This window comes from Sander vitreus, chromosome 10 (assembly GCF_031162955.1).
Source record: "Sander vitreus isolate 19-12246 chromosome 10, sanVit1, whole genome shotgun sequence".
NCBI lineage: Eukaryota > Metazoa > Chordata > Actinopteri > Perciformes > Percidae > Sander > Sander vitreus.
This window is the reverse complement of record NC_135864.1, coordinates 32,205,364-32,225,720: the sequence shown is the minus strand read 5'-3', so window position 1 is coordinate 32,225,720 and position 20,357 is coordinate 32,205,364. Positions and strand designations below refer to the sequence as shown.

General features: G+C 42.0%; 1 protein-coding gene across 1 annotated transcript; it reads right to left on the bottom strand.

Annotated features, from left to right (window-relative positions):
• Positions 1-2,595: 2,595 nt before the first annotated feature.
• On the bottom strand, positions 2,596-20,357 carry LOC144524715 (uncharacterized). Its single transcript, XM_078261165.1, has 6 exons — positions 20,108-20,357; positions 17,356-17,805; positions 10,637-10,754; positions 9,635-9,746; positions 9,315-9,534; positions 2,596-7,257 (listed from the first exon to the last, which is right to left on the bottom strand). Exons 2-6 carry the CDS (start codon positions 17,534-17,536, stop codon positions 7,094-7,096), a joined length of 795 nt encoding a protein of 264 aa, XP_078117291.1. The 5' UTR covers positions 17,537-17,805; positions 20,108-20,357; the 3' UTR covers positions 2,596-7,093.

The window sequence follows — 20,357 nt, the reverse complement described above, 5'->3', positions numbered from 1 at the left end:
TCCCCTAATACTGTATCTGAAGTCTCTTTTATATAGACCTTAGTGGTCCCCTAATACTGTATCTGAAGTCTCTTTTATATAGACCTTAGTGGTCCCCTAATACTGTATCTGAAGTCTCTTTTATATAGACCTTAGTGGTCCCCTAATACTGTATCTGAAGCAGCCCAGCTGCAGCCCAGTGTCATGGCAGTTCGTGAAATAGAAACGTAGAGTACTACGTAAAGTAGAAAATCGTTTCCCTGTACACGAATCAATAGATCAAAATAACGTCACCATAACACGAACTTCCGTGAGACCGGGTTGGAAAATGAGTCCCACTCCGGTCCTGGACAGAGGCGCTTTGAGCTGAATGCTAACGCCAGCATGCTAACATGCTCACAGCGACAATGCCAATGTGCTGATCGAAAGTGTAACGTGTCTACTCCTCCTGACTATACAGTTTAAAAGGCCCCTGTTAAAAGTCTTGATTGTCACTGATGGTAGTAATTAGTCTCTGCGTTGTGTTGTGATGATGGTGGTGGACTAACGGCCGATGGTTAGACTCCAACGGAAGAAACACTAGACACCTCCGATGTCGATTGAATGGGATCTGAGGGGTACAAGCCTGATCTCAGTGAAACTCAGTAGAAAATAAAATCATAGGGAAAGCATTTTTGTCACTAACGTTAGAGGCCATGCTAATTCATTTATAATGTGTTAACTTTTCTTCCCTAATTTGTCTTTCACAAGCACTCAATTTATGAAAAAGCAAATAGCGTTATGTTGGTTAAGGTTAGGGGTGGTCATGTTTTCGCTAAAAAAAAGATAATTAATGAAAACTGTGTGCAACTTTTTGTACATATCAGAGACATATTAAATGATATATTGTCATAAAAATAAGTATTACTTTTCTGTTGAATCAGGGTGGGACGATACTACATATTTCAGATATGCAATGGGCTGCTTGGTAGCCTAATAGGAGATGATTATACATTTAGGTTTTATTAATTTGTCAATGTACACTATTATAACGAATTGTTACAATTGTTACTAATGTTTCGAAGTTGCACTTTTGCTAAATTTGAGAGAGAAAACACAGTACAGTTGGTAACCAAATACACCGTTCCTGACTGGGATTTTTCAATGAAACACTTATTTATTACTGTTTATCTTGTAACAGCCTGATGTTTTAAACATTCATTCCCCAACATTGAGCTTATGATTATGAATACGAAAACCATTGGCCAAATCTAATGACATCACAGCGTTGTTATTCATTAGGGAGTACAGAGCTGTTAACGGACGGTCTGATCTCCGGACTCATTATGCCTCTTCACAATGAATTGATTCAGAAAAAGAGATAAGCTATGTTTCATTGCTCTCACATGTAATGTATCTAATCCTTGTCGTTACAATCTTTGAAGTGTACTATCATTACAGGCGCTTGGTCAACACAGGAAGAGCACAAACACAACCCGTGTCCTAATTTCACCTTTCAGACTCTCAACAACCACAGTGAATAGAAACATTACAAGTCAACGGCATGCACGCGTTCTTATGGGACAGAGATGACCGGACTCCTACAATGCTTTCCTGGGAAATCCAACACTGTCATGCTATATATAGCGGGGCTTTTTCACACCGTGCATGACTGCTTGTGTCTAGTCACATGATTCAAGAAATATGGGTGGAACGCACGCACACACACACACACACACACACACACGCACACACACACACACACACACACGCACACACACACGCTCGTTCTCCACAGCTCTACAGAAGCACGTACACAGAGGCTGAGGGTGTGGAGGTAGTGGGGGAATGAGAAGAGTTTTTATTGAGTTGGCTCTGACGTGTTGCTTCCCGTGACTTGACTCCCATTCGCTCTGTCTCCCCGAGCGTCTCGCCCTGTCTCGCTCTAAACCGCATGCTAATCAGCTTTCCGTGCACTCTGTTTGATCTCTGATGGGCTGTTTTTCTGACGCATCCCGCTGAATAGATAATCATTGTGTAAGTGACCACCATCAGCAACTCCTCTGTGGCTTTCCCTATCGGCGACCCCCCTCCCCCCATGCTGAATCCATTCTATAACCATATGAACAGACACGACTGTGTGTTGAATGCAAAAAAAAAAAAATATGTCTTTTTGTTGCATTATTTTGTTCTTTTTCCACACCAACAAAAGACATAGAAAACCATTAGGCAAATACAAATACAGATAGAAGGTAAAATACAAAAAGTCAAAGCGTCAGCAGGAGCAGAGTTTTGGAATTAGTGATCTAGTAAAAGGAATATGTGACTCAATAGTTAGGTAGTAACGTAGTAACTACAGCTCAAACACTCCAAACCTTTAAAATGAAGTACTGCTACATCTCTCATGGTCAAAACATGTTCCAACAAGAAGGGTTTAGTATTTTTCTGCAGTTTCTTGCGGCCAACGTCCCTTTCAGGTCTGTAGAGATGTGTCCCAGGGACACCTTTTCCATTCTTTTTGGTACTCCAGGACACTCAAATCAAAATGAAACAATAAGATGAGATTAAAGGGCTGACTCAAAGCTGTAGCAGTGCGTGAGGGTGTTGAAATCTTTGTCGGCTGACCAGCATAGAAGCTCTTTTTTTTTCTTTTTTTTTTTTTTTTTTTTTTTTATACACAAGTCCCTCCAATTTAATGACAATGCAGGTCAGTCATCCTAAACATGGCAGCTTCTATGAGCCACGTCTGTCCCCTGATCACTATCGTCCTCTGACTCAGTCCAACTGATCATGGGTTTCACTAACTGAAGACCCGACTGAAGGCAAAAAAAAGGCAGCTAAAACAAGCAGGAAGTGAAGATGCTAACAATGGAAGTGTCTGTTGGTGTGTGTGTGTGTGTGTGTGTGTGTGTGTGTGTGTGTGAGAGAGAGAGGGTGTTACTACACAGCTTGTGTATCGTGTGCACTCAGAAGATTTCTGGTCATTAATTAGTTGTAAAAGGGCTTGAATGTACAGTTTTATAACATCTGAACAATATGCCACCTGTTATAAAATGTATTAAATGTGTGTGTGTGTGTGTGTGTGTGTGTGTGTGTGTGTGTGTGTGTGTGTCTGTGTGTTAGACTTCAGACGGTGACTGGATGTATATGGAATATTAAATACGCGCCGTATAACAAAAATAAATCCTAATCACAAGGCCCATTTACTTGGTTTCCAGAGCTATCAGCCTCATGTTGTGTCATCTGTTGTTTCAGTTGTCATTTGGTTGTTATCATGTGACATGGCGTATGGATTTTCGGTCACATGATAGCGGTCTTGAGATATGGCAGATTGCTCTGGAAGAACCAAGTGAGTGGACCTTTTTTTTTTTTTTTGTCAAACTGCTATTTAGGTCAAAAATGAACCGAAAAGTTCAATTATTTAGTATTCAGGGTTTTCCCTACCATTATAATTTTTAGGTGCAGCACCCGAGCCGTTTTGGGCAGCACTTAAGCCAAAATGAATGTTAAATCAAAACTAACTAAAGACTTTCCTCGATCTAAGGGTTGTATAGTCGATCCCCAGTGGACTTCTTTGTCTTTAAAGTGCTCATATTATACTTCCTGGCTTTTCCCCATTCCTTTATTGTGTTATAAATCTTTTTTGTGCACGTTATAGGTTTACAAAGTGAAAAGTCCAAAGTCCCCCCCAAAGGGACTTACCATCTCCAACAGAAAACACTGTTCACAAACTGCTCCAAACAGCTCTATTGTAGTCCAGCCTTTACTTCAGAGACAAACGTGGTCACTTTGGAACACACGTTATAATGCTCGCCTAGCTGCTAGCATGGCACGCCCTCATACTCTGCTTCTGACTGGCTAGTAGTCCTTACCTAGGTACTGTCAGGGCACGCCCTCATACTCTGCTTCTGACTGGCTAGTAGTCCTTACCTAGCTACTGTCAGGACACGCCCTCATACTCTGCTTCTGACTGGCTAGTAGTCCTTACCTAGCTACTGTCAGGACACGCCCTCATACTCTGCTTCTGACTGGCTAGTAGTCCTTACCTAGCTACTGAGCATGTGCGACTCCCAACAAAGATGGAACTGAAGTGAGAGGTCTCACTCTGTAGCTAAAACAGAGAGCTCAACACACAGGGTGAAAAGAGGAGCTGCAGCAATGTGCAGTATGACAAAAATATGGTGTTTTTTGAAAATTAAACAAATTAAACCTATTTTGATATGACCTCTAAATACAATTATGAACCTGAAAATGAGCACTTTATGCTTTTTAAGTGTTATCTATTTATTAAATCTGATCTAGCTTTTCCAATGTTTGAGACACAGATATGGTAATAATCACTGCTTCTTTATTTTTTTTTATTGAAAAATCTTTTCTTGAGGGATGACCCCTAAACCCCTGTCAAATACGTGACACCTACGTCTTTTATAAAGCTAAGGACAAACACTGGTATTACTTTAAAGTTTATCTTAATCTGTCAAATTACTGTTGACCCTTTTGTATAACAAGAGTCTACAGCCATGTAGATTTCGGCAAATTGCAATGCTAACATTTGCTAATTAGTACTAAACACAAAGTACAGCTGCGGCTGATGGGAACGTCGTTATTAAATACTGGATCATAAAGCAAAAATATTAGATCAGATGTTGGTGCTATAGCGCTAAGTTAAGTCGGATTCATCCTCTTGGTAACAGGAACGTGTGTACAAAGTTTCATGGTAATCCATTTTATAGTAGTTGAGATATTTCAGTCGGAGACAAATATCATAGATCAGAGATCTTCAACGGGGGTCCGGGACCCCTAGGGTAGTCAAACTTTTTTCAATAATGTACCCTATTTGAATTGTGTTTTTAAGCCAAGTACCCCCTGACCAGCGATAGATTTACCAAACAACAGCCATGTCACTGAAAAACATTTAAATGCTAATGAAAAAAGGCAACAAAAACTTAAATTTTTTTTTTTAAAGTTAGTAGAAAGAAGGAAGGAATGCAAGAACAGGTCGAAAATAGTGACAAAAAGCGACAAAAAAAAGTGACCAAAACTTAGAAAAAAGTGCTCACGTACCCCCTGCAGTCCTCCAAAGTACCCCCATTTGAGAAACACTGCCCTAGGGGGGTCCTCAGAGTCACTGCAGGGGGGCCATTATTGTTTTTTTTCAAAACTTCAAAAGAACATGAATCAACATTTCAGCAAATATAAATCCCCACTGCTTACTGGCCTATAGGTAAGGTCGTCACTAAGGTAGCCATCCACAGATACAGTACATTTCATAAATCATGTTTAACATTTAAACATGATTCATGAAATCATGCCAATAATTATTAGGCTATTTTAATAGCTTAGTATTCTATGCAACAAAAAAAAAGGTATGTATAAAGGCTTTAGGCCGTTATTGTAGGCCTAGTTAATTTTATACAATATATGTAGTAGGGGTCCCTGCTCTGTCTCTCTTTCCGTTAAGGGGTCCTTGGCTTAAAAAACTTTGAAGACCCCTGTCAGAGATCATCAAATAGAGCTACAATTCCTTAGTTCCTGTTGATGTTACCCTCAATTCTAAGACATGAGTGGGCTAATTAACCTCATTGTTATTGTTTCTAATTACACCCAATGTGCTGGAGAACCCAAAACATCATTAAACACACAATCGTGGTATATATATATATATATATATATATATATATATATATATATATATATATATATATATATATATATATATATATATATATATATATATCATAGTTGTGGCTGTGAGGTCATCATAAACTGTTCATCAAAAGACACTCCTCACGTAGAAAGCAAACTGTTAACGGGGTGGTTCAAGGGTCAGGGGGGCACATTAGGGTCACAGTAGTTCAGGTGATAAAGCTGGTTATCCAATAACTGTGAAGTTAGAGGTTCGATTCCCTCCTTGTTGAAGTGTCCTTGAGCAAAAGCCCACACTGCTCCTGATTAGGATTGGGCATCGAGAACCGGTTCCAACTTGGAATCGTTTCAGAAATTTACGATTCCAAAGGAATGGTTTGTTTATTGGAATCGTTTTGGTTTAGAATCCGATCATCGGTTCCAAATTTAACACAAGTAACTAAGTTTTGGTTTCCATAGCGACCCGTACTTCCAGGCGCTTGTTGTGTTGCAGCCCTGGAACACAGTAAGCAGCGCCCTAAAGTGTGGCTTATTTTACATTGGAAAAAGCCCAGTAAAACTGTAAATCACCATTGAATAAAACATTTTTTTTGTGACCCGTTTCTACTCCACCCCGTAAAGAATCAAAATCGATAAGAACCAGAATCAAAAGGAAGAATCGGAATTGGAATCAGAATTGTTCAAATCCAAATGATGCCCAACCCTACTCCTGAGTAATCGGTGAATGTGTGTTTGTTGGTGAATATGTAAAAGGGATTGTAAAATCTTTTGAAACCTCCCTCACGATAAAGGCACTAGATTACACTATTTACAGTCTGTTTATTATTCACCATGAAAAACCCCTGCACCATTGTGATTGATATACTGGATGAAGATGTTGCCAACGCTAGTGAAAGTCACAAGTTACATAGACTACATTTAGAACAGTTTAAAGCTCTTGAACAGCACAAAATGACCTGGATAAGATTTTGATCAAATTATACGTTTTTAGTTCCTGGTGACCTGCTTATGACTTCTGAATAATGAAACCTCATTAACACTCGTTTAACAAGTTCACCACAGTGGTTTTTCCACCTTGCGGTCAATAGTCTGTGGACACGTCTCTCTGCGTCTGCCTGTCAATCACACAAACCGTGTGAGCACATTTGAACTCGGCAACATCAAAGCTGCTTCGTTTTTATCATTCAGGTTGACTTCGTTTGAACAGCTTTCAAGTTTTTCTCTCCCTCCGCCCCCCCCCCCCCCCCCCCCAGACGTTTCTCTGTAGTTTCAGTCCATGATTCGAGGCCTAATACAGTGCATCTCAGTTCAGCGCTCAGGGTTCAAGTAAGGATCCTTTTCTTCCAGTGTATGTGGCCTCAGCCCGGTCCATCAGTGTCTATACCTGAGCCATTATGTTATATAACAGGGCTCGTTACAATCAGTACAGTAGGCCCTGCCTCTGTGTGGGCTCCCAGTGTCATCTCGTAGCAGGCTGGACACACCTGTCTTAATGGATCAAAGGCGCGCTTCTTTTCTGCAGGTGAGCAGGTTTGGCAGGTATTGCAGGTTTGGTGTAGGCACGAGAGCTGTGAGGATCGTCTGTGAATGCCTTCCTGAGCTGCGCCACGCGGCCTCCATGCTCAGACTTTTTCTCTTCACAACACACAGTCTCTGAGGAGGGGAGAGAGGGGCAATGTGTTGAGTTTAGTTTGTAGTTTATTTTGAACATGTAAAAAAAAAATAATATATATATATATATATATAATAAAATTAAAATAACAGATAAATAAGAACATGTACATCTCAGCAAAATCTTCCAAAATTGTTGTAAGTGATTCAGATAAGAAATTCCCGTTTTTTTCAAATTTTCTGGTCCTACCCCCTTTTTTCTATTTTTATCCTTTAGTTAAGTTCAAAACAATTTGATGCTTCACTTATTCATTCATGTTTACTTACACATACATGCACCGTATATCTACCAGCCTACACTCACATAAACACATGCATACACATAGACACAGATGCATACATACATGCATACACACACATTTACACTTTTGTTTTCTTTTCCATCTATCTTCTTCGTTTCCGTCTATCTATATCAAACCGAATAATAACCCATCCAAACTAGACTTAGTATATGACAGTAAGCCCAGGAACCATACAGTCAGTATACAATACCATCACCTTGAGTCCTTTTCGTAGCCATTCAATATATTCATTTTAAATGTGAGTTTGCTCTGAGATCTGAGTCCTACGCTGCCTGAGTTGAAAGTCTAATAACTCACTCCGATTGTCCTTTCAGTCAACAGCTCTACTCTCCTGACACTGTATTCCACATAACTTTGCTGTTCTGTGATACCGCGTCTTGTAAATACTACGTTTTCACTAGCGAAGAAAAGCTTTAAAACAATGCATTTCTTTTCAGATAATCCAATGGGGTTTTAAATGGGTAATTTAGCTTTAAAACTAGGGTTGGGTACCGAAACCCGATGCTAATATGGCACCGGTGCCTAAACAACCGTTATATACCGGACCGAATAGCATCGCGGATTTCAGTGCCTCCTTTCGGTGCCAATTAAATGCCTTCTGCGCTGCTCTCTGATGCTCTGAAACAGACGTTAGACACAACAGAAGCATCGCTGCACGGGACGCTAGTTAAAACTACACTTGACAACAGGTAAAGTTAGCCTACCGTTAGCTAGCAGCTGGATTAAACACGGTTAAAATGCTGTGAAGCGGTTAAAAACTGTGTCTGTATTTCACTGTAGAGGATTCCAACAGCGGGACGTTAAGCAGTGTGCAGCTGCCGTTGGTGTCGGAAAAACAACACGGATGGTGCGTTCACTTGAAACTAGTAAGCCTTGTGGTGCATTCAAAGTTATTGTAAAATACCATATTCCCTATTACCCTATTTTTTTTTTAAGTATCGGTTCAGGCACCGTTCAGGCACCGGCACCGTTTTAAAAGTATCGTTTTAGCACCGGCATCGGAAAAAACCCAAACGATACCCAACCCTATTTTTAAACCTTCAACCCATGAAACATAAACTTAAAAAAGAGATACATGGCTTTTTAGCCCACAACGAGCAAGCAGGTAGATTCTCTTTCTGACAAATTACATGTGATGCAAGCAGTGTTGGTAAGTACATTTACTCAGGTATTGTCAATACTGGCTCTTAAACTTGACTTGTGTATTTCCATTTGTTTGCTACTTTATGCTCCGCTACATTCAGAGGGAAATGTTGTACTCCACTACATTTATTTCACATCTTATTAGTTACTTAACAAACAAAACATATGATCAGTTTATCAAATGCGATGCAATGGTGCAGATTAAAAAACAAAGAGTATACAAAACTGTTAAAATGAGCTCCACCTCACCCAGCAACAACATTACATTCTATTTACATGTTAACGCATTAGTGATAATAATCCAATAATGAAATGTATATTTTAACACTGTGAAAGGGGCTATTCTGCAAAAAGAATACATGTATTATTGTTGGTGTATTTAGTACCTCAGTTACAGTTCATCTTACCTTATCCTTTCTTCTGATGTGTAAGTACCTTTGCTGTTAAAATGTCGGGGACTTTCACTTAATATATATATGTTTATATATACAATGTGATAGTACTTCTAGCTTCACCTAATTAGAATCTGTAAATGAGTAAATCATAGACTCAGAGCACATAAATCAGGTTTCTCTCCACCTCTTGTTTTCTTACCTCTGTCCTGTGCGCCGGCCCTCTCTGTGTCTGGGAGCTTGTCTTTGAGCGGTGCCTGGTTGCCATGGCTACTAAAATGGGGCCTGTAGAGAGGAGTCCAGGCGCCGAGGTCGTACGAGCCTGATTCACTGTCGCTGTCCTCGTCGGGGTCCTTCGGCTCGCCATCAGCGCTGCAGGAGTCCTCCTCGTCCCACTGCTCGTGTGCTGGAGCTGCGTTGTTCTGAATACAAGCGGGACACAATGTGATGGTAAGACTCTTTGATACACTCGTCATCCTACCCTCCCCACTTCAAACCCGCATAACAAACACACAAACTCACCATAACATCTGCGAGGGACAGCTGGATGTCTTGCTTCAAGTCGAGCTGCTGGGCCTCTCTTCGTGGCAGCAAGTCCGTCGTCTGGACGGCGTTCAAATTATCCCCCTGGACTCTGAAAGCAAGGGCGTAACTTTGGGTTCAACATTGGTGGAGGGGGAGGGGGGGGTTTGAGATCTCAAATTTTAAGCAAAATTGAAATTTTGAACGTCAAACACTTCATTTTCTGCATTCTGGTGAATTGTTTTTCTGCAACAATTTGTGCCTTTTCTGCATCAATTAATGGTGCAAATGTCTTTATTTATGTAAAGGAAATTATAGTAGGTTTTTGGGGTGGGTTGCACTGGCCAGTTTTGATTATTGGGCCCCCGTCCCCCCCTATAAATTACACCTATGTCTGGTAGACAAAGACAGCATTTTTTTTTGTCCCACGGACAGCCGTCCTCCAGTTAGTCATATAGCAAATAACTTCTATAATCCAATTAGGAGGAGGAGACGGCTCGCTGACTAAGGCCCTTTAGTTCACTGTTGATCTTATCAATCCCAGTTATGTCATTTGTTGAAGGGACTAATGTCAATGGGGACAATGTGTCGGTTTGGATGAAAAAAAAACTTTAATGTTAAAACTAATTCAAAGGAATTGGCACATTCTGGACGCTGCTGCATCCGTCAGAACATATGGAAAAATTGGATGTTATAATTGAAAGCACATGAAAGAGATTTTCTCTGAAACCCATGTTGTCAGCATGTGATGGGTGGACATGGTGGAGGTGATGAGTCTCATTTTATGTCTACGTTATTTTTACAGTAATTCAAAAATCAACCACAGCTTGTTCTCTTCAGCCTGCTGCTGCAAAAACAATAATAAACAGCCAGCCAACGGATACTGTTGCTACGGAGTCTGCTTTCATACCATCTCATCACATTTAGGTCAATGACAAAAAAAAAAAGCCAAAATGAGTCAATCAGTGATGACAATGCGTTTTTTTTTGTGTGTGTGTCTACCTGTTGTTCATGAGGCTCTGGGGGAGTTTGGAGGACCTGAACTCGTCCACCTCTCCGATCACACGGACGCTCACATCGCCGTCCCGACCCAGCAGCCACTTCACATGCTTGTTGTCAGCTGGGTGGGGGGGGGGGGAGAAAAGAGAAGAAAAAAAGGAAATGGGTAAGCTTACAATCTCTCCGCAAGATTCTGCTAAAAGCAGTCGTCTCATAAGTTGTTATTCTGGCTTTTATCCAGAAGGTGGTGCTGTCCTATAAGTGTAGAGCTATGGGAACCTCACACAACAGCAACAGCCTTTATATCACTGTTAAACTGCTGCCTGTTTGTGCTCTCTCTCTCTCTCTTTTATTCTTTCTCTTTTTCTGTCTCTTTCTGTGAGTTTTTTATACTCTTTCATGTGTGTCTCACTGCAAAAACATCATTCGTATGTAGAATATTGATAAACCATGTTTGAATAATGTGGGATCATTACAAAAGGAAAGGAAAACAGTTAATGCCAGTGACCTCATTCCTGTCTGTGATCAGGCAGATCACATCAGGCCGGGGGCAGTTTAACAGAAACTCCCTCTAAAGTTTGGAAACAGCCAACAGCTTTAGTTTTGTAGCACACTGCATCGACTGGATTGCGACTCTTTCAGTAAATTCATTGCAAATGATTAACTTATATAATAGTTTCTTCTACATAAGAGTGACATGACACTTTCATGAACACATGACACTGTCATGACACAGTCATGACACAGTCATGACACTTGAACCCTAACCCTAACCATAACTTGTCATGACAAAAAAAACCAAATGACACTTACTAAAAGAAGCGTTATGTCATAAACGTTTAGGACTTGTTTATAATGTTTATGACACGTTCATGACAGTGTCATGTCACTCTTATGTAGATACCTTCAAGTAAAGTGGAACCGTTTCTTGTTAGCTCACTTTCACCTCATAATATACAGAAATGAATTCCAAACACAACACACATTTATTCCATTACATTAACACCCACAGGGGATTTCAGGTTGTTACCTCATCATGACAGACAGAAAACAGCGTTTCCTCCAGAAAAGTTGTTTAGGCCGGTTTGCAAGTGTCTTTTTTTCCGATGAGGGAGTGGTTGGGGCCGGTCACAGACTGATGGCAGCATTAATGTAAAGCCCAATAGTTTCTGTGATAACAGAATCATGGACGGATTTGCGAAATTGAGAATTTAAAAAAGCTGTAAGACAAATTCCACAAAGCCGTACATTAAGTCAGTGCTAAAAGCTAACTGGAGATTTGAAAATAGGTCTACTTCTTAGTTTCCAACCGAGCTGCCCCACTGTGACTGTAGTTTAAAAAAAACGTCTTAAAAATACATTAAAAACTAATTCCCAGTGGTTTAGGCCTGGTGGGGGGAAACTTAGGCCCGGTGGGCCACCAGGCTTCCAATACACTGGCGGCAACGTGATATCATGACTTCGCGTAAACATACACACCATTTTCCTAAAGCCAAGTGGTGTGTTATCTGTACGCATTTTGAGCTATTCGCGTGTATGTCTCCGCTGTATACAGCGGACGGCAGTCTGCAACGTCACAGAGACGATACACCAGGCTACGTGTACGGTTGGGTTTAGGAAACGTCACACGCGGGTTGGGTTTAGGAATAGAAGAACCGGTTGGGATTAGAAAAAGAACTGCTGACTGCAGGTCGGAGCTTCGCGGGGGCGGGCCGACACCCACACACACCCACACACACCCACACCCACACACACCCACACCCACACACACCCACACCCCCACACCCACACACACCCACACCCACCCACACCCACACACACACTGGCGTACACACCAGACGCCAGCCACCACGTCACTTCTGTTTACTGATAGCTAGCGTTTACCTCAGGCTAATTAATTAGCTAGTAAGTGGCGATTTTTGGCAGCCAGCCTTCCAAAAGAAAGCACAGTGAAATTAAATAACCAATCATTAACCGTTGACCGACAAGAAGGTAACGGAGTCTCAGTTCACCGTCTGGGAGCCTCTGACACACTTTCCGCACTCCGTGTCCGCGGACAGCTACAGCTGTAGGCTTGTACCGGTTAATGTTCTGTGCATTGTCGGACACATGCGGCCACTTTCCCGAAACCGCTTGCGAGACTGACACAAGTCCACAGCGGTGTGTATGTCCGAGCCTGTCTCCACCGCCTCCACCTGCAGGTTGTCAACTGTGGTTTGGAATTAAAGGGAGAAAATAGGACGCAGAGTAACACGGCGGATATCGCTCATATACTTTTCATTTTTATTTTTTTGACGGCGCCTTAACTGCAAAGTGCTGCGGGAAACCCTGCTCCAACAACTAGCGTTTTCTCTGTCTCTGTTTCTCTCTCTCTCCGCCAGGAGTCCCGCCTCCCCACACAAAGACCATGCGACTGACAAGAGGGTTCACTTCTCATTACGCTAAGGAACCGAGAGTGTTCATCCAGTCTCTTTGGTAGAGAGAGAGAGAGAGAGAGACAAGGAAAACAAACAAGCGTGCAAAAGAAAATTTTCGAGCTAATTTTTTTTAATTAATAGATTTATTGACTATCACGACAGGCCTACGCGGGACACGATCCCCACTCTCCTGGGTGAAAGTCCTGTGTTTGACCCATCCTCCACCCCGGCCAACCTCTCTACACGGATTTTCGCCCTTTCATACTACTTGCTACGGCGTAAATTCACACGCAATCGCAAGGTAATGTAAGTCAATGGAGGCCAAACGGCGTTGATAAACACGCTAAAAAGCGAGTATGCGTCTTGATAACACGCCAATAATGGCATACGAATCGGCGTGTCATACATACGCCACTTCATGAGATCAGTCTGCTGGGGGAAACACTGGAAAATACCCCACTCCCCAATATGTAAAAACAGGTGTTTTCCATGAGGTAAGACACCTACCATGACATCACTGATTGGGGGGTGTGGCTTAAAAATTCAAATCCTTGGGGGAAGTGTACAGCAGCACTTTTCTGCCAGTTGGAAATTCCTTGCAAATTTACCCTTTAAAAGACGCAGGAGGCTCAGAGAAAGGAGTCCATAGAGACAATCAGCTCCTAACAGATCTCTTAGAAACCAGCTAACAAAGACAGCTCTGTTTCTCTTCATATTTTAGGGAATGACTTGTGTTTGTGTATGCAGCATATACGGGTACATTGTGTAGACGTCTCAGTCTGATGTCACCGGGCCAAAGACCATCTCTGACATACAGTAAGTCATGGCCTGTCCGTGCAGCACACCTTCATGTTCACACACTTTAGTAATAACTGGAATTACAAGACATAAAGGCCATTTCCAGTACAGAAGTGAGGTATCTGCCTTTATTACTACCACACCTACAAATTTACCAGAAATGCAGCAGATAACAAAGTCATGTTTAATTGTGTATTCATGTGACATTTACAGGCCTGCAGGTAAGGATCGTCCTTCCCGACAATAGTTCACTAAACAAAGACTAAAAAGACGCCTAACTGGATTGTATGTTGTGTAATGACAACACGCACTCGGCCACTCTCAGGTGACATGGCACAGATTGGGTAAACAAAGACAGAAACTTAATATGAGGTTTAAAGCGCGGCGACGCCCCAAAACCACAGGGCTTACTCAATCTTATTCAGCTTTACACACACACACACACACACACACACACACACACACACAGACACACACGCGCGCACGCACACACACACACACACTCATTGTGCAGCAGACGCAGTGGAGGTGATAGGGTCTCCTTTAATGGAGGAAGGCTGGGTGAAATGAGTTAGACTGAAAGGTAGAGCAGAGGGACACAAGGGCTACTGACAGAGCAATGAAAAGACTCTATATGACTATGTGAAGTAAACACATTACTCAGATTGGTAACATGAGAGGGTGTTACTACACAGCTTGTGTATCGTGTGCACTCAGAAGATTTCTGGTCATTAATTAGTTGTAAAAGGGATTGAATGTACAATTTTAGAACATCTGAACAATATGCCACCTGTTATAAAATGGTGTGTGTGTGTGTGTGTGTGTGTGTGTGTGTGTGTGTGTGTGTTTGCAGCTCCCAAAAATGGTAGTTGTTGATGGACTATGAGACATTGTGAGTAAATACTCTCCGTATAGTCTTTTAAAAAATGTGAATCTAAATCCACCCAGCCGCGTTCCCACCTCCATAAGACAACGCTGCCTAGCAACCAAAATCTGTGGGAATTTCTGATTTCAAATACAAGATTTCAAATTGTATTGACTTATTCCACTGTTAAATCATATTTCCTGCAAATCTGATCTCACGTAAAGCGTAACTCTCGCCAAAATGCAACCTAGCGTCTTTTTGTGAATGTACCCAAGTCAAACTTTCGTTTAAATGCATATTTAGGATGGAATTGCCACTTTTAAGATTTACCGTATTTTCATTTTTCGGTCAAATGGCCTTTTGAATGGGAGTGCTAGGGGCACTTTTATGCTAGCCTCAAAATAGCTATTTTTAAAACACTAAGAAGGCTCAACACAACATGAGACTTTGCTCAAGTATCACCAGGGGCTCTACACCTTAATGAAAGCATTGACAACATTGGTTGTGTACCCAGAGTTTACTAAGAAGAAAGGTTTTCAACAACTCACCGTAGGTCTTGTTGTTTCCGGCCGCAGCCATTTTACCAGTCAAAAACAATCGATTTCCGAATGCAACAAAACAGGGAGGAGAGTAAAGATGGAAAGCTTGGTTCCATATAAATGCACGGATTATTTTTTGTTTTGTCGTTATTGAAAAACAATATTGACCTCGTAGTTGAAAAAGGAGCCTCATATGGCGTCCATTCATTCGCATTCAGATATCGACTCGTTTTGACCGCCGTAGCGGTAGTGGCCGGAAACAACAAGACCTACGGTGAGTTGTTCAAAACCTTTCTTTTAGTAAACTCTGGGTACACAAACAATGTTGTCAATGCTTTGGTTAAGGTGTAGAGCCCCTGGTGATACTTGGAGCAAAGTCTCATGTTGTGTCGAGCCTTCTTAGTGTTTTAAAAATAGCTATTTTGAGGCTAGCATTAAAGTGCCCCTAGCACTCCCATTCATTTGACCGAAAAACGAAAATACGGTAAATCTTAAAAGTGACGATTCCGTCCTAATTATGCTTTTAAATGAAAGTTTGACTCGGATACATTCACAAAAAGTAAATCTAAAAAGTCTGGCTCAATGGTAGCTACGGCCCCGAAACTAAACACATTCAGAAGGTTTAACATTTTGGGAAATACGCTTAGATCAATATCATTCTCATATCTATACATGAGATATGAAGCTACAGCCAGCAGCCGGTTAGCTTAGTTCAGCATGAAGACTGGAAAAAGCTAGCACGGCTTTGTCGCAGAGATCCAGGATGTCACTGCACCCACCTGAAAAAATACGCCCGGCAAAAACCCTGCCGCAAAACTGCAACGTATTGTCTTTACACATAAGTTTTTGTACACATTTAAGTAAACAAGATACATGTGTTGATGAGTGAGCTTTAGCGAAGCTGGCAAGGGAATTTTGTTACCCTCAAACAGAGCTAAGCTAGCTGATCCAGTCTGTACCATTGACATATATAAACTGGACCAACAGATCCCGTTGCTCTGCACGGAGACCAGTGAAGGATATTAGAAGCACTTTTCCGGTGATGGCTGAGCGTTACTGCACAGCCTCAAACTGAGCTTGACGACGTAGATGTGACGTGAGCAACCTGTCTGAAAGTTGGAAGTCTTCTGGTAGCTGTGCCAAGAGAAATCTCAATCATTCCCAATCTAGCAGAGACGGAGAGCGTAGGTATATGTAAGGAGATAACATAGACACAGGCTAATTATTGCTAACTAAAATGCTAGTTAACATTAGTAATTAAACAGCTAATGTAAGTCCAAACTGCCTGTGAGCTTCTCCTGTACTGTACGGTAATTTCTCTACTATGCGACAGTAAGTCGCTTGGTTATGACATAATCGTTAGCTTATTTTTATAAAAACGTGAGGTACAAGGTAATGGAGCCTTTTATACATTGTCGTGTTTCTTTAGCAATAAACAATGGACATAAAAAAATAGAGTCTTTAAACGCTTCAGATGTAAAGTTATTCGCTGTCACTGTTAAGTGACATCAAAATGAATGACAGTCAGTGGAACGCTAACGGGAGGTGATGGCTTGTTGGCATCAAAACGGCGCCATAGGAGCTACGCATTCCGAGGAGAAGCTGACCCCCTTGGTCAGTACACTAAAGCTAAGCTAGCCCACTGCAGCGCTTAACCTTATATTTAACAGACAAATATGAGCGTGGTATCAATCTAAATCTCAGCAAAGAAGCATATATCCCAAAAAATGTAAAGGTGACAGATTTGATGGGTTATCTTAAATACTTTCATGTTGAAGAAATGTCTGATTTAAGTGTTTTAAATGTACTGCAGTCTGACATATCTGTGTATCTTTGTCAAATTAGTTGTGACACACTGCTGTTGTACTGTAAAGAAATGAGACCATGTAAGTGAAGCTAGTATCTTTAACCTCATGTCACAGTTATGTTACTGAGGACCACATTTCCTAGAAACCTTGTTCCTTCCTGCTTGTTCCTTCCTACTTAAGTCAGTGTTTTCCTCTTTTGCATCACTGTAATTCATACTGTCGTGTAATGGAATGAGATGTATGTGCTCTTCCCACCAGTGTAACCAGTATAATAATACACAGTGTTGGACTCTACCTTTCTTTGGCTTGTTGTTGTTGTTGTCTCTTCCTTCCCTCTCCTCCCTCTCCTCCCGCTCTGTCCAGCGGCGTACCTGCTCCTCTCTCATCTTCAGGAAGAGGATCCTCTTTTGGTCCTCACTGAGGGCCTCCAGCACCTCGGGCTCTACCCACATGTCCTCAAGGATCTTAGCCAGCATCCTGCCTCTTTTCACCCCGGGTGTCAGAAACAGCCTTCAGCCCCTCTGTCTCTCCTTCTTCCAGTGGGTCGTGTTTCAGTGGTGGGGTATGATCGCTCCTTTTTCCTCTCCCAGAGTCAGGTTCCCTTTTCTTTGAAGGATGGGGGATCAGGTGGTTTAACTGCTGCAGGTCACTGTAGTGTTCTTTGTCAAGTGCTCTTCTCTGCTGTAGGAGTGTGTCGGCCTCTCTGGAGGTAAAGGCACAGTGTGTCCGGATCGACTGAAGGTTGCTGTTGTGGAGAGAGACAGAGAGAGATAGACAGAAAGAGAGAGTAAGAGAGAGAGAGAGAGAGAGAGACAGAGAGAGAGAGCGAGATATTTTTTTTTTATTGTTTAGCTCCCCTCCATTCAAGGCAGAACACAATAGTCCTGAGGCAAATAAGCCACAATAATAAATGGTGTGTGTGTGTGTGTGTGTGTGTGTGTGTGTGCGTGTGCGCAGTGTTTACTCTGCATACAGTAGGCCGCTGTGCTTTCAAACACTAAAAGGCAAATAGGGGCAGGTTTAGTATGTCAACACACACACACACACACACACAACAGGGCGTTAATGATTGCATGCTATCTGGGGGTAACAGACATAGATAGAAAACAAAAGACAGCTACAGTTCACTCAAATTATTATTTTTATTATTATTATTAACAGTAGCTCACACACACACACACACACACACACACACACACACACACACACACTGTTTTTAGTACCTTATCAACACACGTGACACAGATAGACCTCAGTTAGTAATAACTCCATCAGGAAGTCCTCAGAGTAAAATCACAGAAAACCTTCATCTCAAACTGTGTGTACATAGTGTGTACATAGTTTAAAAGCAGTCCCCTCCCTTCTACATACTTTTGAAAGATGTGAAACAGTAAGTTGATGAGGGAGAGCCAATAGGATTTATGTCTGTGATAACAGTTGACCAATCTGCACTTAAGGGCAGTCTGATATTACGGTAACTCAAAAGAAGCTGGCAAATAGCTGAGCTGAAATATCACCCTTTCAGTTAGTGTTTGAGGCGTGGCAGATGTTGAACCATAGAATTATACTAACCCTCACACTAGACTTGAATAATTCTATGGTTTTAGTCTGAACTGAGCAGTAAAACAATCATGTTTGATGCATGGACTGAATGCAAAACTGAAGAGACGCCGACTTGAGCATACGCTCTGCGCATGCGCGAAACGTAATACGTCTCCATAGCAGCAGGTGGCGCTGCTCTGTATTGTTTCCATTAACAGTCCGATTGTTTCCCAGAAAATGAAAACCAGCAGCTGATTGGACGAACGCGTCACGTGGTTCTTTTTTCTCCGGAAATTCACAGCCAGACTGTCATGGCGGCTTGTTCAGAATACGATCTCATATTGTACTAAAATAGTTCACCGAAACGTATTTCTGAAAACATTTTAAGCGAGAAATAGGCCGTGCAGTTGCTGAATCTGTCTTCATTTCAGATTGACAAAGGTTAGTTATAAAGATTTTTGTCAGATTTTGAGCATCCACTCGCCATTTCGGGGCGAGTCCCGACTGCCCTGTCTCCCGACTGAACGTGTCGGGTTGGCCCAAATGAAGGCCGACGGCTCCTCGGACGGACGACGGCACGGGACACACCGAACAGACTCGAGTCACCAACCTCGCCAGACGGTCCGACGGCCGATTATCGGCCCGGTGTGTTTCCTCTATTAGACGACACTAGCTTGGCCACATCATCCTCACCAGCTCCGCCCTCTCGTCCAAAAATCATCACAAATTTTCAAAAAAACAAGATGGCGATGGCCAAATTGCCAAACTTGAGGCTTCAAAACTGCAGGCCACAAACCAATGGGTGACGTCACTGATGCTACCCCCATTATTTTTACCGTCTATGATTTTTACAGTGTATGAGAGCAATACAAATAAACTGGACCTGACTTGAAGATGAACTACCAAACAGCCCACTCAGTGGCAAATTGCTCCATTTTTCTGTAAAAGAATCTCACCTCTGAGGAATCTTATACCTGCACAACAGCTCCTGGAATTAACTGTGTACATTTGAACAAGGGCATGGCAGCACTACAGAAATATTCAAATCAAGACATAAACTAACCAAAGTGATCCCAGACAATAACAACCCACATGGACACTTCAGAAAACTGACATCACACCAGGAGTAAATGAGAATATAGCAAATCCACCTCCACACGCTCAGCTCTGTTATTCAAACATAAAGGCATCCAGGTCTGGCTCTGCGCCAACGTGCGAATGAACCCAAGATTTGCTTCTGCCTCCGCTCACATGCAGAGAAAAGAAAGAAAGAAAGAAAGAAAGAAAGAAAGAAAGGCAGTGAGACGAGAGAAAGGTATGTGCACCGCATACTGAGAGAAAAGTTTGAAAAGTCTCTCAGTCGTGAGAAAACACTGGCCATCTCACAGCAACAGAGGAGAGTGTGAGAGATAAATGAACTCAGACAGGCCGTAGAATGGCAATCACAACAAAGACAGACAGAGAAAGAAAGAAAGAGAGTACAGAGGAGGGGAAAGTGGACTTACTTAGTGGCTGCCAGCCGGTTGCATCTCCCAGCACTGCTCTGAGTTTCAGCGCCTCTGTGAGTGTGGCGTGATGAGTGTGTGTGTGTTTGTGTGGGATCAGAGCAGTCGTCAGCAGCAGTGGTATGCAGGCTCAGCTCTACTCTGCTGCATATGTACTGAATACGAGTGGGACGGACTGACATCACTGCATTCATCTTTTTCCCTCCTCCTTCCTCCTTCCTACTCTCCCCTTCACTTTCTTCTCTTATCC